Source organism: Carettochelys insculpta, chromosome 1 (assembly GCF_033958435.1).
Source record: "Carettochelys insculpta isolate YL-2023 chromosome 1, ASM3395843v1, whole genome shotgun sequence".
Lineage (NCBI taxonomy): Eukaryota > Metazoa > Chordata > Testudines > Carettochelyidae > Carettochelys > Carettochelys insculpta.
In genome coordinates this window covers 181,618,794-181,635,604 of record NC_134137.1, presented here as the reverse complement: position 1 = coordinate 181,635,604, position 16,811 = coordinate 181,618,794, and the positions used below count along the sequence as shown (strand labels likewise).

General features: G+C 44.4%; 1 protein-coding gene across 1 annotated transcript in view; it reads left to right on the top strand.

Annotated features, from left to right (window-relative positions):
• The window catches only part of HUNK (hormonally up-regulated Neu-associated kinase), a 92,301-nt gene that overhangs the window by 30,228 nt on the left and 45,262 nt on the right, over nucleotides 1–16,811 (top strand). The window contains exon 3 of the mRNA XM_074983447.1: nucleotides 16,723–16,778. Coding sequence (XP_074839548.1) covers nucleotides 16,723–16,778 — 56 coding nt within the window. The remainder of the gene's footprint in view (nucleotides 1–16,722; nucleotides 16,779–16,811) is intronic.

The following is a 16,811-nucleotide window of genomic DNA, read 5'->3' as shown; positions in this document are numbered from 1 at the left end:
ACTGAAAGTTATGCATGTGCATTGGTGAAATTTATCCAGCATTTTGCATCTTCAAAATGCTGAACAAATGTAATTTGCCTTTCAGCCATCCCTGGAGGTATGTAGGGACAGGCTCACTTTAAGATAGGAAAAACTCCCAACGCAGAAGATCGGCTGACTTGCCCAATGTCTCTCCTTGAGCCGGTTGTTAGAACTAAATTAGAGCACGGTAGTTCCTGGTTCCTACTTCTCTGCTCACTCCATTAAATTGGGTTGCTTCCAAGAACTTCCACGTAATTGAGAAGAACAGAACTTTGCACATTTTCATCTGTGTCACATCTCTTCTCAGGAGAGATCCAGAGTTGGCCAGAACATTGCAAAAATTGAGGTGTATTAGCAGAACGCTGTCAGGAAGGTGCTGGGCTTCTCTCGGCAGACATATTAAAAGTTGGTAATTTAAATGAAGCCGTTACAAGGAGATCTTGAGCCTCCTTAGCACAGATCCCAGGACCCGGTCAGTTCCCTGCTGCAAGCCCAGGCAGGAGAGCTCCACCCCAGTATACACTAGACCCCGCCCAAGCCTCCTAGTGGAAAGTGGCTGGCACAGAGGAGCGAGACCAAGGACAAGGCAGTGATGGAAGAAAACAAAGTAACTAGTTTATTAAGATAACGCTATCAAGTAACAGACTATTTGTACTAAAAACTTAACAACTACAGACTTACTATATACATTGTTTCCTTGGCGTGTTTCCTAGATGGATTTATAATTTTTATTTGACCAGAAGGCAAAAAACGGTAAATTATTAAGGAGGGGAAGGTAGAAGGAATAAGGATATTTTAAATCCCTTCCAAAGACTTGATAGGTGGAGCAGGGGTGCTACTCCCCGCTTCCAGCCGGGGGCAGGGTGCTGGCCTGCCCCAAAAGATTGGCCCTGGAGCCGGTCGAGGTTACTCCTCTTAATCTGTGGGAGACCTCCCGTAACTCTCTATGGGTCCAATAGTAATGTGTTCCCGAGAGACCCTTTGGTTCTTCACGGGACACAGAGGGTCAACGGAATATGGGAGGCGGGGAGGCTATGCCTTCACCCACAATTATGTATAGAGAAACATAGGTATAAAAGGTATGGGATAAAACCTGCCTAGTTAGGGAAACTTTCACTAGAAATATATACGTAATAATGCTTAATAATAACAACAATAATAATAATGTTAATTAATTAATGAATTTAGTAATTAAATGTGCCGTGTAGTTTGCCTGGGCAAATAGGCCTGGCCCTGAGGGTCAGGCCCTTGGGTCCTGTACTAACCCCGTCAGGTTTAGCGCACCGTAGGGGCGTGACCCCTGCTCCCCCACTGGGGGCCCTGATGTCCCAGGTGAGTTTGTGTATATGCAGTGTCAGTCCAGGTAGATAAGTTATGTGTCTTGGAGAAAGGTGAGAAGTCCAGTCCGGTGAATGTTGTATCCAGGTAAGTGAAGTAGCTGGTAGTCAATATGGCGGCGCGGGTGACGTAATCGCGGAGGTGTTAAAGAGGGCGGCCTCTGGGTTAGGCAGCCAGATGCACAGTACCCGCCTTGCGGCGGGCCAGTTCGCCACCTGGCCGCCGCCCCACAGAGACCACTTGCCACTGGCGCCTCTTGGGAGTGCTGCAGCTTGTGTGCGCTGGCGCCGCTCAAGCCAGTCAGCGCCGCAGGTGTTGCAACAGCGCTTCAGTGATTTGATCAGCTCCGGGGTGATTCAGCTTTCTTTGCCACTTGGGGCTGACCTAAGGGCTCGGCAGACACTGCAGATAAGCAGCCAACGCCTTCCTATGCAGGGGCACAGAGTCCTTGCCTGCACTCCCCAGGGCCTCAGAATGCCCGGAGGCACCTGCTTATATGCAGGGGCCTCATACATAATTCATCGTTCTATTTGAATATTCATGATTTGTTTCGTGCTTTTCAGTTAGGTCCTCCTGAGCTCAGAAGGTGCTAGAAGGTCTCACCTTCGCCCAATCAGAGGCCTAGAATTCAAATACCTGATTATGAATTATTCATGAGTTCAGGTTACCAGGGGAGCTAACTGACAAAAAGTGAGCTTTGGTAATGCTGCTAAATGGCAGCCTGTGACACTTTAGAATTCATGTGTCTGCACTGATTTTACACAGCCAAAGGCATGTAATCCCTGGCCCACGGGGACGATTATGTCCAAGGATGTTAAAAAATCCTGACAGAAGGAAGGATGATCTTGTTAAATATATACATATAGGGGTTCAATTCGTGGTTGAGTCTCATATCTCCTGTATGACCATGGGCAAGTCACTTAGGTCCAGGTCCTCCAAGGTACATGGGTTCCTACTAGGATTTTTTTGCCCTAGTTTGTCTGTGTCTCAGTTATCCATCAGACCTGTCTGTCCTGTCTCTTTGTGTTGCAGTCTCTTTGGGGCAGGAAGTACCTTCTGGTGTGTGTGTGTGTGTGTGTGTGTGTGTGTGTGTGTGTGTGTGTGTACGTACAGTATTTGGCACAATGGGAGCAGATCTCAGCTGGGGTTTCTAGCACTACTGTAAATAAATAAGTGTGGGGGAAATTACTTTTGCAACTGATTCCATTGCAACAACTAGGTAAAGGGAATGTACTCACTCAAGTTGAAACAGAGCCCTGGCCTACAACATTATCCTCGCCCTTGGGAAAAATGCCTCTAGTGGTCTGGTTCTTACTTTCTTAAAAGCAAAGACCAGAACTGAGGCAGTACAATGTCCCTCAACACTACACTGAGGCCACTGTTGTGCCCTGTAAGGGAAGAAGTCTCGGGTGCGGGTGGTTGGGTGGAGGAAAGCTCAAGAATTTCCTCACTGAGACTCCTGATTCATCTTTTTTTTTTGTGGGGGTCAGGGGGTAATGTGTCCCTCATGTCTTCTCGTCTCCCTTGTGTTCTCCTCCTGCTCCAAAATGTGGCTGATCTCATGCATTCGTAGGAGGCCAATATTGTCCATGCAGAGGCCCTGTGATGGCTCTGGCCTCATCTCTGCTCTCTCAGCTTCTCACCAGTACACATCAGAGAGCGCCAGCCTGCTATGCACTATCTCTCTGCAGTGCCCCAAAAGAAGGGAGATACGACTTGGAGATACTAACTTTTCCACACCAGTTTCAAGAGGCTGGAAAAAGAGGACTCTTCTGCAGCGGGAATGTAAAACAGGGGCTTGGGAAAGTAGGGGAGCTGCACTGGAACCGCTTGAATTCCCATCTACGTCAGCGGCTGAGCTCTGTGCGTTGGTGTGCAGATACTGGTGGGGCCTGATCTGTCCTCTGATACCAGTCTAGTACAGTGGTCCACAACCAGTGTGTCAGGGCACGCTGGTGTGCCACGAAGCAGCGCTTATTGTGCTTCAGAGCCGAGCACCAAGAATGCCATTCACCACTATTTGCATACACCCCGCTGCTTGGTGGGAGAAGCATGTCTCCATAGTGGCAGTGGTGGCAGCAGTGTCGGTGGTTCTGGTGAGTCGCTGGCATCGAGTTAGAGTGGAGGGAGAGGGAAGCGCTGGGGTTGCCTGGCTCTGGGGAAGGTGATTGGGTTATATATATATTGGGTGTACCATGAAATTATAGCGAGTGCTAAAGTGTGCCACAAGGAGATAAAGGTTGCTGAGCACGGGCCTAGTCCGGGGTCAGCAACCTCCAGCGTGGGTGCCAAGAATGACATGCGAGCTGATTTTTCGTTGGCCCATGAGGCAGGAACTCAGCACTGCCCCTCCTGCCCCATGCAACTAGGAGCTTGCTCACAGCCATGCCACCTGTGGTTAACAAAAGACCAGCTAATGACCACCATCTAAACAGTAAACGTCTGCATCTTAGTTTATTTATGAATGAAGCTCTTGTAAGTAGGACTACTAATGACTTTTAGAAGTACCACTGGCACTCAGACCATACACAGAGGTCCAAAGGACAGATTTTGGCACTCTGCCTCAGAAAGGTTTCTGACCCTTGGAATTCTAGTATTTACCTAGAAGTAACTACTTTAGTAGTACCATGATAATGCTGTAACTGTTCCTTGGATTCAGCAGCATATTGTACAGATGTGAGACATGGGTGATAACAAAAGTTTCGAAGAGAAGGATATTGGTGTTCAAGAGGAGTTGTTATACAAAGATCCTGAGAGTAGGATGGATGCAGAAGGTCACCAGCGAGGAATTATATAGGAAGATGTAGCCAAAAGAGAGCAAAGTTAGACCTATTTGGGCACATTTGCAGAATGAACAATGAACGAAAAATAAAGACCCTGGTATTCGGCATAATAGACGGCTCAAATAGGAGAGGCAGACCCCACAGAGAATGGGTCGATGATCTAGTAGATTGGTGTGGAGCTAGTCTACAGAAACTAAGCCACTCGACTCTGGACAGGGAAAGATGAAGGGAAATAGTGAGAGCCATCAGACACCAACGGGCACTGAGCCCATGGTTGATGATGATGAGGATGATGTTTGTTGGAAGTCTCCTATCCAGGTCGTGACCCAAACCTGCTTTACCTATGCAACCTGACAAGACTGCAGTCAGTATAGTTGTTAGTATTTTCTATTGAGGCTTCACCTTTCAATATCTTGTCTTTTGCTATCAGTGTGATATATGGAGTTCCATAAAGTGACAAGAAAATCTACTGGAAGGGTAATTAGAATTTTGTTTAATTGAATCTCTGTTTGCTTAAGAAAGAGAAGTGCTAATAGCTGCCTTTGAGGTTGTCCTTCAGCCTTTTGGATTGTGGGCTATGGAAGTGCTGAAAATAGACTGCTCAGTCAATAGCATAAAAAAGAGAGAATCAGTACAGAAGTCTGATTCATTCTGACCCTGAATGCAATGACAATATTCTCTTGTTGTTATTTTTAAAACTGTTTCAAGAATAACAGTACTCATGTCTATTCTGTGATCTGTGGGTGTTCACATTTCCTGTTTGATAAAGAAAGCACAGCCAGTTGGGTCTAATGTGGGCTGACATTGTTGGTGTCCCTTTCAGAATTGGTTCTCTTGATCATTCATCCCCTTGAATTGAAATGGGTATTTAAAGAAAACAAGTAAATTATTGAATATTCTGTTCTACAAAGTTCACCAAATTTGTCAGCTAAATTAATTCACTGAATAGGCTCACAAATTGTTTTCCCAGTATCATAAACTGGGGGAAAGAGGGGAGGAAGAAGGTGAGCTAAGTAATTTATTTGAAATATTATAATAAAAACCAGCTAAGCTATCTGAGGGTTATTATTTACCCAGCCCTGCTCGTTATGGTAAAGGGTTGGTATGGAAAGAAATCACTCTCATCTTGGGATCAGACCCTGAACTCAAAGGAAATGTTCCTTTTGAGAGTAGGGTGACCTGCAAGCAATTTATAATTCAGCTGAAACTATCCCTCAACTCATGCATCTGATGAAGTGGGTCTTTGCCCCCACAAGCTTATGCTCCAAAATATCTGTTAGTCTATAAGATGCCACAAGACTTTTTGTTTTCGAAGCTACAGACTAACACGGCTACCTCTCTGATACTTACCACAATGCAAGGCATTACATTTAGCCGTAATGAGTGGAAATCCATCAACCTCATGAAAACATTTTCACAGATACAGACAGATATCATCTTCCTCTCCAAATGCAAAGAGAAGAGCATCATACCAAAAGGACTGAAGGTGAAAACCCACTGAAATCAACATACTACACAGATTACAGTGAAAGATTGTGCCACACACTCTCTAAGAAACTGAGGAACCACCTGATCAGTGTCTTGTACAGCAAACAGGAAAACATCAACAAAGAGCTCTCTAATCTGGAAACCCTCATAAATGAACAATCTTCCACACAATCCTCCACATGGCTGGACTTTACTAGAACAAGACAGGAGATTTACAACACACATTTCTCTTCTCTACAGAAGAAAAAGGACTATAAACCATCTAAACTCCTACTTTCCACATGGGGCTACAATAGCAGTACCCCTAACTCACCCAGCAATATTGTCCATCTATCCAACTACACACTCAGCCCGGCAGAAGAATCTGCCCTTTCTGGAGGACTCTCTACCCCACCACCCCCACAAACTTGATACAGTTCTGTGGTGATCTGGAAGCCTTCCTTCGCTGTCTACGACTCAAGGAATACAACATGACACGGAAGAGCTCACTGACCCACAGGTATCCTCCCACCTACGGTACAAGAAAAATAATTCCTCGTGGACTCCCCCGATGGTCAAATGACAAACTGGACCTATACATAGAATGCTTCTGCCAGCGTGCACAGGCAGAAATTGTGGAAAAGCAGCATCACTTACCCCATAAACTCAGCCGTGCACAATGCAACACCATCAACAGCCTCAGAAACAACTCTGACGTTGTCATCCAAGAGGCCGACAAGGGGGGCGCTGTTGTCATCATGAATAGGACAGACTACCAAAAGGAGGCTGCCAGGCAACTCTCCAATACCACATTCTACAGGCCTCTGTCTGAGGATCCCACTGAGGAATACACAAAAACTACAGCATCTGCTCAAGACCCTCCCTACAAAAACACAAGAAGAGATTTACACAAACACACCCCTTGAACCTAAACCAGGTTTGTTCTACCTGCTACCCAGGATCCATAAACCTGGGAATCCCGGACACCCATCATCTCAGGCATTGGCACCCTCACCACAGGATTGTTTGGATATGTGGACTCTCTACTTAGACCCTATGCTACCAGCACCCCCAGCTTTCTTCAAGATACCACCAACTTCCTCAGGAAACTACAATCCATTGGTGACCTTCCTGAAAACACCATCCTGGCCACCAGGGATGTAGAGGCCCTTTACACCAATATCCCACATGAAGATGGACTCCAAGCTGTTAGGAACGTTATCCCTGATGAGACTGAGGCACAAATGGTGGCAGAGCTTTGTGACTTTGTCCTCACCCACAACTATTTCAGATCTGAGGGCAAATTATACCTTCAAATCAGTGGCACTGCTATGGAAACCCGCGTGGCCCCACAGTATAACAACATTTTTATGGCTGACCTGGAACAACGCTTTCTCGGTTCTCATCCCCTAGCGCCCCTCTTCTACCTGCGCTACATTGATGACATCTTCATCATCTGGACCCATGGGAAGGAGGCTCTTGAAGAGTTCCACCGTGATTTCAACAGTTTCCACCCCACCATCAACCTTAGCTTGGACCAGTCCGCACAAGAGATTCACTTCCTGGACACTACTGTGCAGATAAGTGATGGCCGCATAAATAACACCCTATACCAAAAACCCACAGACCGCTATGCTTATCTACACGTGTCCAGCTTCCATCCAGGGCATACTACACGATCCAGTGTTTACAGCCAGGCACTAAGGTACAACCGTATTTACTCTGATACATCAGACAGAGACAAACATCTACAAGACCTTTACCAAGCTTTCCTCAAACTACAATACCCACCTAAGGAAGTGAGGAAACAGATTGATAGAGCCAGATGGGTACCCAGAAGCCACCTGCTACAAGACAGGCCTCGCAAGGAAAAAAGAGAACACCACTGACCATCACATACAGCCCCCACCTAAGGCCTCTCCAACACATCATCAGTGATCTGCAACCCCTCCTGAACAATGATCTTTCACTCTCACAGACCTTGGGAGGCAGGCCTGTCCTCCCCGACAGACAGCCTGCCAACCTTAAACGAATCCTCATCAACCACTACAAATCACAAACCAGTGGCTCTAGGCCTGGAACCAGCCCATGCAACGGTCCTCGCTGCCAACTCTGCTCACATATCTACACCAGTGACATCCTCACAGGACCCAACATCAACCACACCATCAGGGGCTCCTTTACCTGCACATCTACTAATATAATATATGCCATCATGTGCCAGCAATGCCCCACTGCAATTTACATTGGCCAAACTGGACAGTCTCTCCGTAAAAGGATAAAAGGACATAAATCAGACATCAGGAACGGTAATGTACAGAAGCCTGTGGGGGAACACTTCAATCTCCCTGGACACTCAGTGACAGATTTATGGGTGGCAGTCCTGAAACAAAGAAATTTCAAAAATCAAATGGAGAGAAAAATCTCTGAGCTGCAATTTATTTGCAAATTTGACTCCATTAACCAAGGATTAAACAGAGACTGGGAGTGCCTCACAGCTTACAAAGGCAGCTTCTCTGCCCTGGGTGATAAGATCTCCTCATTAGACTCTGACAAAGGCTCACATCCCCTGTCTGATCTGACTTGTTTTTTCCTCTTTTGAATACCTACTATTGATAATGGGACATTTTCACCTCACTGAATAGACCTTGTCAGCTCTGGCCCTCCCTTTTTCTGGGACCCCATTCCTTAAATACCCCTCTGAAACCTCCCCCCCCACTCATGCATCTGATGAAGTGGGTCTTTGCCCACGAAAGCTTATGCTCCAAAATATCTGATAGTCTATAAGGTGCCACAAGACTTCTTGTTGTTCTTGAAGCTACAGACTAACACAGCTACCCCTCTGATACAAGCAGCCTCAATTGTTTTAGAGATATCTAAATGGCTCATGTGTGATCATATGATATACAGTAAACACTTTCATATCAGGCATTCTCTTATCCATAACTCTGAAATAACTGGCATTTTAACCATAAGTAAATTTTAGTTACATTTTCCATAAGTACAGTCTAATGAAAGTAAATACAAATAAATACAGCAAATACAGGATACGTTTACAGTGGACAATAGTAATATTGTTGGTAGATAAAGTACTCTGCATACATTTTTGTTTTGTTTCTTAATATCTCATCTTGCTTTTTTCGAGTATTATGCTTTGCTAGGTACACCTTTCTATTGTCCAGAATATGTGAATATCCAGTAACCTTCCAGTCCTGAGGCTGCTGGATATGAAAGCATGTACTGTATTCTAAGTGACACAATTTGCTCCAGACACATGCCTTCCTACACCCTTCTGAGGCTATGAAGGATAGAAATTGTAAATTCCTGAGTGCAGGGACTATCTTTTCCTGACCGTGTAGCCACCACTGAGAGCACTGTAGCCACAGTGGGATTACAAGGTAAGATAGACCCTAAATATAACTGTTGTAAAAAAAAGAGACGTGGATTGTGTTTATGATGAGGCAAGCTGGTTGGTTGGTAAAATTGTACAAGTAGCAAGCTCAACCATGACTCAGAGAGGAATCTTTACCTTTTGCTCTGACAGAAGAAAACAAACCCAAATGGCAGTAGATTGTGAACCTTTCTCTTTTCAGAGGGTGTTTACACAGGCCTTCATGCTGTCAGAAACCAGGATGAACATTAAGCCCTTTGGGAGTGTAAGGACAACAAAGAAAATGCAGTGAAAGCCTGGGTGCTTGCAACAGCATCCCACAGGAAATTCTCAGCAACCCTTTTAAAGTAATTTTAACAAAATTCAATCCTATTCAGTGCAATTACTGTCAGAATGTCAAAGAAAGGAATTTAAAAATGTACTGGGATCAGAGAAAGTGTTCTGTATCCCTGTTTTTTTCAATCTTTTTTTCTTCATGGAAATATATTCATCCATTCTGTTAGAGTCGTGCAATTAAAAAAATCAGAACTGTTTAAGAAAAGAGAAATGCATATGGATGGAGGTAGAGAAGTTTCTATGTTTAATTCCATCCACTGCCCTCCCAAAAAAGCACATTGAGAAGAATGAAGGTATTGTTGTAGGATTTAGTCATTTAGGACATCATAAGATTCGTGCCTTGACGCCCTGTAATTGATGTGTTAGTTTTGGTAACTTTCATCCTATTAATTTGCAGTGTAAGAAGTCTAGTGGCTGGTTAAGTATTTATGACAGATCTTTGCACGAGAGAAGAATGTCTCCTTTTGAAATGCAAAGCTGGTTTGTCTTTCTATTTTATGAAATATGTCAAAGTTACCATTTGTCATTCTCTGTTGGAGCACAGTGTCACTGACAAACTAAACATTGTTTTAAATTCCCCTTTCACTTGCTTTGATACTGCCATGTTGAGTTCAATGTCACTGGGCCCAGTGGATATTACAGTCCGCCCTCAGTTTAACGGACTCATGGGGGGAAGGGCTGATCGTTAATGCTAAAAGTCCATTTGACCTGAATGGTTATACTGCATGACTATGCACTGACCTTCCCAGCCCAACACTCACTCCTGTCCTCTGCCTCCCTCTTCCCTTCCCTCCGCTTGCCCCATTCTTTGCCTCACTCCCCCATCTCCCTCACCCAATTACTGGGAAGGGAGTTGGCTCCTTCCACCTCTCACGGCTCTTGGTGCGCTCAGTTCAGTGGTCGCTTTGGCAGCTCTGGTGAGTCTCCAGCATTTATTTGGCAGGGGTGGGACACAGCTGTCAGACAGTATCCAATATTTCCAAGGTCTGTTAAATGGGGTTGCATTAAATCAAGGATTTGATAACAAAAATGGCCTCTTTGCAAGGTGCATAAGCATTATAACACACACATCCATGCAATCTGCTGCTTATTTTGCCTCTACTACATCTCGTAGCTATAAAATGGCTCAGGGTTTATGGATTAGTGTTGAATTGGTTGTGATAGAGAATGTAGCGTATGATGCATCCATGATCACTGCTCTTTTCCAGCTGCCTGATAACGAACATTGGCTTCTAGCTAATACATGGACTCCCCTCCCCAAACCTATCGTAAAAATAAAATGCAAAAGAAGCCTGAGTTCTGCTATGTGACATTTGCAATGGCAGTGGATATTTATAAGTTTATTTTAAAAGCAGCCCAGCTCAGGACGTGGACTGCTGGCTAGAATAAGTGTTTCAAAAGTGGGCCCTAAAGTTGTGCATCAAACAAACAAATGGAACAACAGTGTGTCTGTAGTAGTTTCACAGCTTAGGAAAATGCAATAAGAGAGCTTAGGCTGTGCTTGAAAGTCTTATCATTCCTAGACCTTAGTAACTAGCAGTACTGCCAGCACTCAAACCCTTCAAAATCAGAAGATTTTAAAAAAGAATGTTGGGTTCTTTTACTTCATCTCCTGATTTCAGATGCCCCCAATTCATGTTTTCAAGCTTTTCACTCATGAAGGCTGGAAGCTTGCTTTTTTTTTAAAAAAACAAACCAAAACATGAAAACTGATATATTTCTGTAATCTTATGCCATCACTCCAGGATCCTGGACTTTAAGGAATACAGTAAATGGTCTGAAACTCAGGCCAGAATTGCAAGAGTTGTAAAATTTGCAACAGTGACCTAGGACCTGGATCTTGCAAAGTTATGCATGTGTTTAACTTTACACATGCTGGGTGTTTGCATTGATTTCAGTCAGGGCCAGATTGGTTTCTCTGTTTGTGTGTAAGTTGTATATGTGTTATGTGGCTTGACCATTTTAAAAGCAATCTTGGTATGAGTAGATTAAATGTGTTTTTATTTTATTTTCTGTAAAACAAAAGAATAAGTTTTCCTCCTGTCTCTCTTATAAATGAATGATCATGAACTTTCTCAGCTGAAGGTACAATTTGGATGCATGCATTCACTCAAAAGAAGCCAATTACAGCCCAAGCAGTGCAAAAGTTAACAATACAGAAGCTTCAGTGCAACAACAGTTCAATCCTGTTCTTGCACAGTGAGCCCCAGCAAGGCACGAAGGCAGCTCTGATCAAAACGAGACAAATAGAATGCTGTGCAGTGGGTCAACTTCCCCTCTCCCATGGCAGTGACCTGTTCATTCACTAAACATTCTATGATGTAAGTGCTCTGTCTGCTGGGAAAGGGTCCCACACTGGCTGTGTGACTTTTTTTCCTGAAAAATTTTCCATCATTACTAACACTGCTGCAGCTCCATTTGAAGCATCAGAGGTCAAATGCCAGAGACTGCTTGGAGCCTTCAGCACCATGTTATCTAACCCAGCTCAGAGCAGCTCTGTGTGGTATGAATGCTGGCGGGTGCCTTGACCTCTGTTTAATGCTAACATTGATCTAGCATAAGCAATGGTGGGACACTTTCCAGCCAAAGGGATGTAGTGTAGACAAGCCTCCTTGGTGTCACCTGCTTCCTTTTGCAATACATTAGACATAATTTCCTTGATGGGAAACATCTAGCTAATTGGAGGCAAAGTTCACTTGCTGGTAGATAATAAGTTAGATGGTTTTGAGAGGGTCGTTTTGCTGTTGCTTTTAAGTTCATACATGCATTTACTAAGCTTGATCCGCATGTCCTTACATAAAACCCCACTGACTTCAATTCATTATGTGACTGTAGAATCCTCCCTTCCTCCCATTTCCTGAAGGAGTTCTGACCTTAAGGGAGGCAAGGTCTGCTACTAGTTACATGGCTTTTACCCCACTGAGGGCAATAGGGCAGTATCGCTAAGTGAATAATAATCAGCCTCTTAATGTTTATTATTAGTGGTATAGTACAAGTTGAACCTCTCTAGTACGGCGCTCTCAGGATGTGTTAGGTGCCACATGAGGGAATTTGCCAGACCACAGGAGATCAGTATTGTCTAGCAGCATTACCAACACTTCCATGGCTTACCGGGCTCTTGGAAGATATTTAGGGGTAAATTACAGCTAAATAACAGCTCAGAACTCTGAGAGCCAGGACTGGAGGCTGTAAACAAATTTTATGGGACCACAGCGAAATTTGGTCCATAGTAAGTGGTCATAATAAGTGGTCATCTGGCTAACTTCAAACATGCCAGACTACGGTTGTTGCCAGACAAAAGCGTGCTGGATGAGAGAGGTTCAACCTGTAGTAGGGACTTGTGGTGGCCTAGGTATGGGCTGTGTTGCCCAGCAGTGAAGGTGCTGTTTAAATGCCAGAGTGGCTGTGAAGCAAACAGTGGAAATAATGGGACGTCAAATTTGGTTTCTGGTGTGTAATATTTACCACATTCACATAACAAGCAAAAGGAGCACCATTTGAAATGGGGCTGAAAAATTTGAATCTAGGTAGTCAGACTAGATGAGCTACTAGTCCCTTTGCTTTTAAAATCTCTGAATAAAGCAGTGGTTCCCAACCTTTTCAATAATGTGGCACATTTCAATGAGACAAACAATTCTATGGCACACCCATTTTTCCAGCTGAGGGGATGGGGAATTGACGACCTTCACCAGCTGGGGGCTCAAGCAGCAAGGCTGCCCGAGTCCCAGCTGGCGCATCATCCATTTCCCTCTGCAGCCCCTTTGCAAAGCCTCTGTGAGGTGAAATTGACCAACTCCACACCAGCTGGGAATCCAGCAGCCCTGCTAGTGTGGCGTCATCATCTAACTGTGCCGTGATATTTCATCAATTCCTGCCCCCTCTTGGCTTTGCAAAGTGGTGGGGGGAAGGGAAATTGATGACATTTCTGTGGCACACTTAGACAGTTCTCGCGGCACACTGGTTGAAAACCACTGGCGTAAAGGAGCCCCTTGTCAAGGTGCTGTATAAAGAGACTTAGAAAGGTGTTTCTACCTGGACATTGTAATTTAAGGTTTTTCTGTAGTAGAGAATAACAGCTTCATTTTAACTCTTGCCTATGATAGCTTACTGCAGAACCTTGAATTAATTACCAATGATTCAGCCTAACAGAAAACCACAAATGTTTGTGTCTTGTAATACACACTGGTAAAGTGTTTGCCCTATGCCTTACAAATGAGTTTGATACCTTGAGATAACAAGCTATCAAGGAACTCAAGAAGACTTAAGTGTGGAGGCACTTGACTGTTTATAGAGTCTGTGCCAAAAAGAGAGAGTGTGGAGTGTGGAATGTTACACAACTAGATAGAAGTTGAAACTTTTTAAATTCTCGTGAGGGGCCTTTTTTGATTAATGGCTTCCTGCAGAGCTGTGAACCTAGGCAAGATTGTGCTGTTGCCCAATCAAGAGACTTTATGAATGGCCAGAAAGAAAGTAAACACTGGCCTGTCTGTGATCATGGTCTGAACTGAGTAAAACACAAAATCCAAATTAGTTTTCTTTTAAAAAATAAAAAGGTACACTTGTAATAATCTAAAATGGAATATTCATGAAGAAATCCTTTTTGGGAACTGCCCCTTTTGAAATATAAAGAAAGAGGGTTTACCACAGTTACTACCACATTGGCAATGATCCTTTAAAATATTCTTCAAACTGCCCCCTCTCTAGATTTGCTATTTCGTTGTCAAAAGACGGAATTCCTGCATATATGTGTGCACCTCCTGCACACATTTTGAATGGGATCCGTGTACACAGAGTGGGCTTACCCATTCACACACACAGTCCACATCCCTGGAAGTCAAAAGGATGGTGAAAGTATGGCTTGATTTAATTAGGAGCTGGGCGTTGCTTTGGTTTCTTATTTTACCTGTTTTGGTTTTGGTTCTTTATGACAAAGAATGAATAACAAGAAACAGAACCGTTCTCAGGTAGAAAAGAGGCAATAATCATTTCCACTGTCAGATTGCTGAGTTCTTCACTAAATGAGAGCCGCTCTGCTCTAAGCAATTTGTTTGACTCAGCAACGTTACTGAGAGATGTATTTAAGCCGACCTAAGTCCCCATGTAGACTGTGGTAAATGAATAGAAGAATTCTTCCATTGACTTCACAACTACCTCTTGGGGAAGTGGATTTCCTACGGTGACGGGAGAACTCTTATTGTTGGTGTAGAAAGTTGGGAGGGTCTAGACTTGAAACATTAGTGTTGCACAGTGCTTTTTTTCTAGAAAAAAAGGTGATAAAACTCAAGCCCCAACCCCCCTGTGTGGGGCCTAAGCTGCCTCCACCCCAGGTAGCTAAGCCACTCCTTTGCAAGGCCCGAGATGTACCCCACAGGCATCTTAACTGCCTCACATGGGGACTGAACCACCCCTGGTTCCTCAGAGACAGGTACCCCCAGCACCTCCCAACTGAAAGCCCTCCCGGTTCCCCAGAGCCAGCTACCTCCAGCTCCAAATCAAGGCCCTCCCCTAGAACCAGGCCCCTCCCAAGACACCCCCCCAGCTCTATATCAATGACCTCCCTCCACCCCAGAGCCAGGCATCTCCAGAGCCAGGCAGAACCAGGCACCCCCAGCCTCCCTGCCAGCTCTAAGTCAATGCCCTCTTTCTCCCACAGAATTAGGTAACTCCAGTCCACCCCACCCTCTAATTCAACCCAGCTCACCAGAGCTGGTGATGGAGCTGGGGATGAAAACATCACTCCTGGCCTCTGGGGCTGCACCAGGCCTCCTGGGCCGGGCCGAGCCACAGGTGCTGCACCATACCCCAAGGTCTTGCCGGGTCCCTAGGCTGCATCCAGCTGCAGGTGCTGAGGCAGCATGCACTGTGCTGGGCCACAGTGGCAGGTGGCAGGAGCCATGCGGCTCCCAGGTGGAACCGCATATGCGCGAAGCGGGGGGAGGGGCACTCAATATGTGTAGCTCTACTGAGCCGCATTTCGCCACCCACCCCACTGCCCCAAATGGGGAGCATAGCCCAACTGCCTGCCAAAATGGTGGCAATGGGAAAAAAGGGTGCCAGAACGCCAGTGTTCCAGCAGAAAACCCCCTGATGTTTGAGATGTAGAGAAGCCCTAAGTGGAAGCATACTGACCTAGTTCACAGTGTTGCGCTTCTGAAAATTTTCATATTAACCAATCAGTGGTATATATGAACAACTAGATCAGTTATCACTTACTGGTAAATCAGCTGAGAACACAGACATATGGGTAAACAGCATGGATTAATCAGGTCCGACTACTTTCTATGGTACAGCCTGATTACTTTATTTTTCTGTCTCTTTCTGACACTTTATCTGTTTTGATTTTTCTTAAACTTTATTATGTTTGCATGTTTTTAGTTGTATGTATTTTTAGTCTTTCTGTTCTTTCACTCATTTATCTCATTATTCTAATTGCCTTCGTGGCTTTCTTATTCCTTCTGTGGGCGTTGTACCTACTTTTCACTGATTTTCAGCTACCAGCTAATCTACCAATTCTTTCATCTTTTTTAAAAATCTTACCTCTTTCTCAATAATATGGTGTCTTGATCCTAAAGCCTCTTTTTAAGTCCACATCATTTCTCTTCCTGTTTAGAGGTGTAGTATTGTGTAGTACTCATCAGTTCACTTTACTGCTTGAAATTCTGTTTGGTTCTGCTTATTTTATACCAGATCAACTTTTTCTCCTGGTGCTTTGCTCCTGTTAATTCCTATAGGCTACTATTGCCTCAGGGGTCAGCAGCCTTTCTGAGGAGGAGTGCCGAAATTTGAGGTTTCGACGTCTACGTACATTCCGAGTCCCAGTGATTCTAATAGTCCTACTTACAACAGCTTCATTAATAAATAAATTAAGATGCAGAGCTTTACCATTTAAGTGTTGGTTGGTAGCATTAGCTGGTCTTTGGTTAACCCATAGATGACATGGCTTTGAGCAAACTTCTGGCAGCATGGGGGAGGAGGGGTGAGGCTGAGCTCCTGCCTTGCATGCAGATGAAAATCTGTTCCCGTGCCACTCTTCGTACCCATGCCAGGAGTTGCTGGCTGTTGGTCTACCTGGTTGTTAAGTATATGACAGCGTCTCCGAATCTTTGTGTCTACAGGCTATCAGACAGTGAGGAAATGAGATGTAGCTATCTAAGGGTAATGGGCAAGGGTTATAATTGTGGAGAGAAGACGTTGTATTCTTTTATATATAACAAAATGCTTTTATGTGTAAAACTAAGCTCGGGTTTGACCATGGAGCTATGTCCGCTGCTTCCACAATTCATAATATCTGTTATAGTTTCTGAATCTTTTAAAGAAACAGTTGAGAATGACAAAAAGTTGCTTTATCTTTTCAGCTGCTCATTCAGATTATTTTATTTCTTTCAGAGACTTGAAGATAGAAAATCTGTTGCTAGATGAAGACAACAATATCAAACTTATTGGTATGAAACCCTTTTAGTATTTCCAGTCACTGA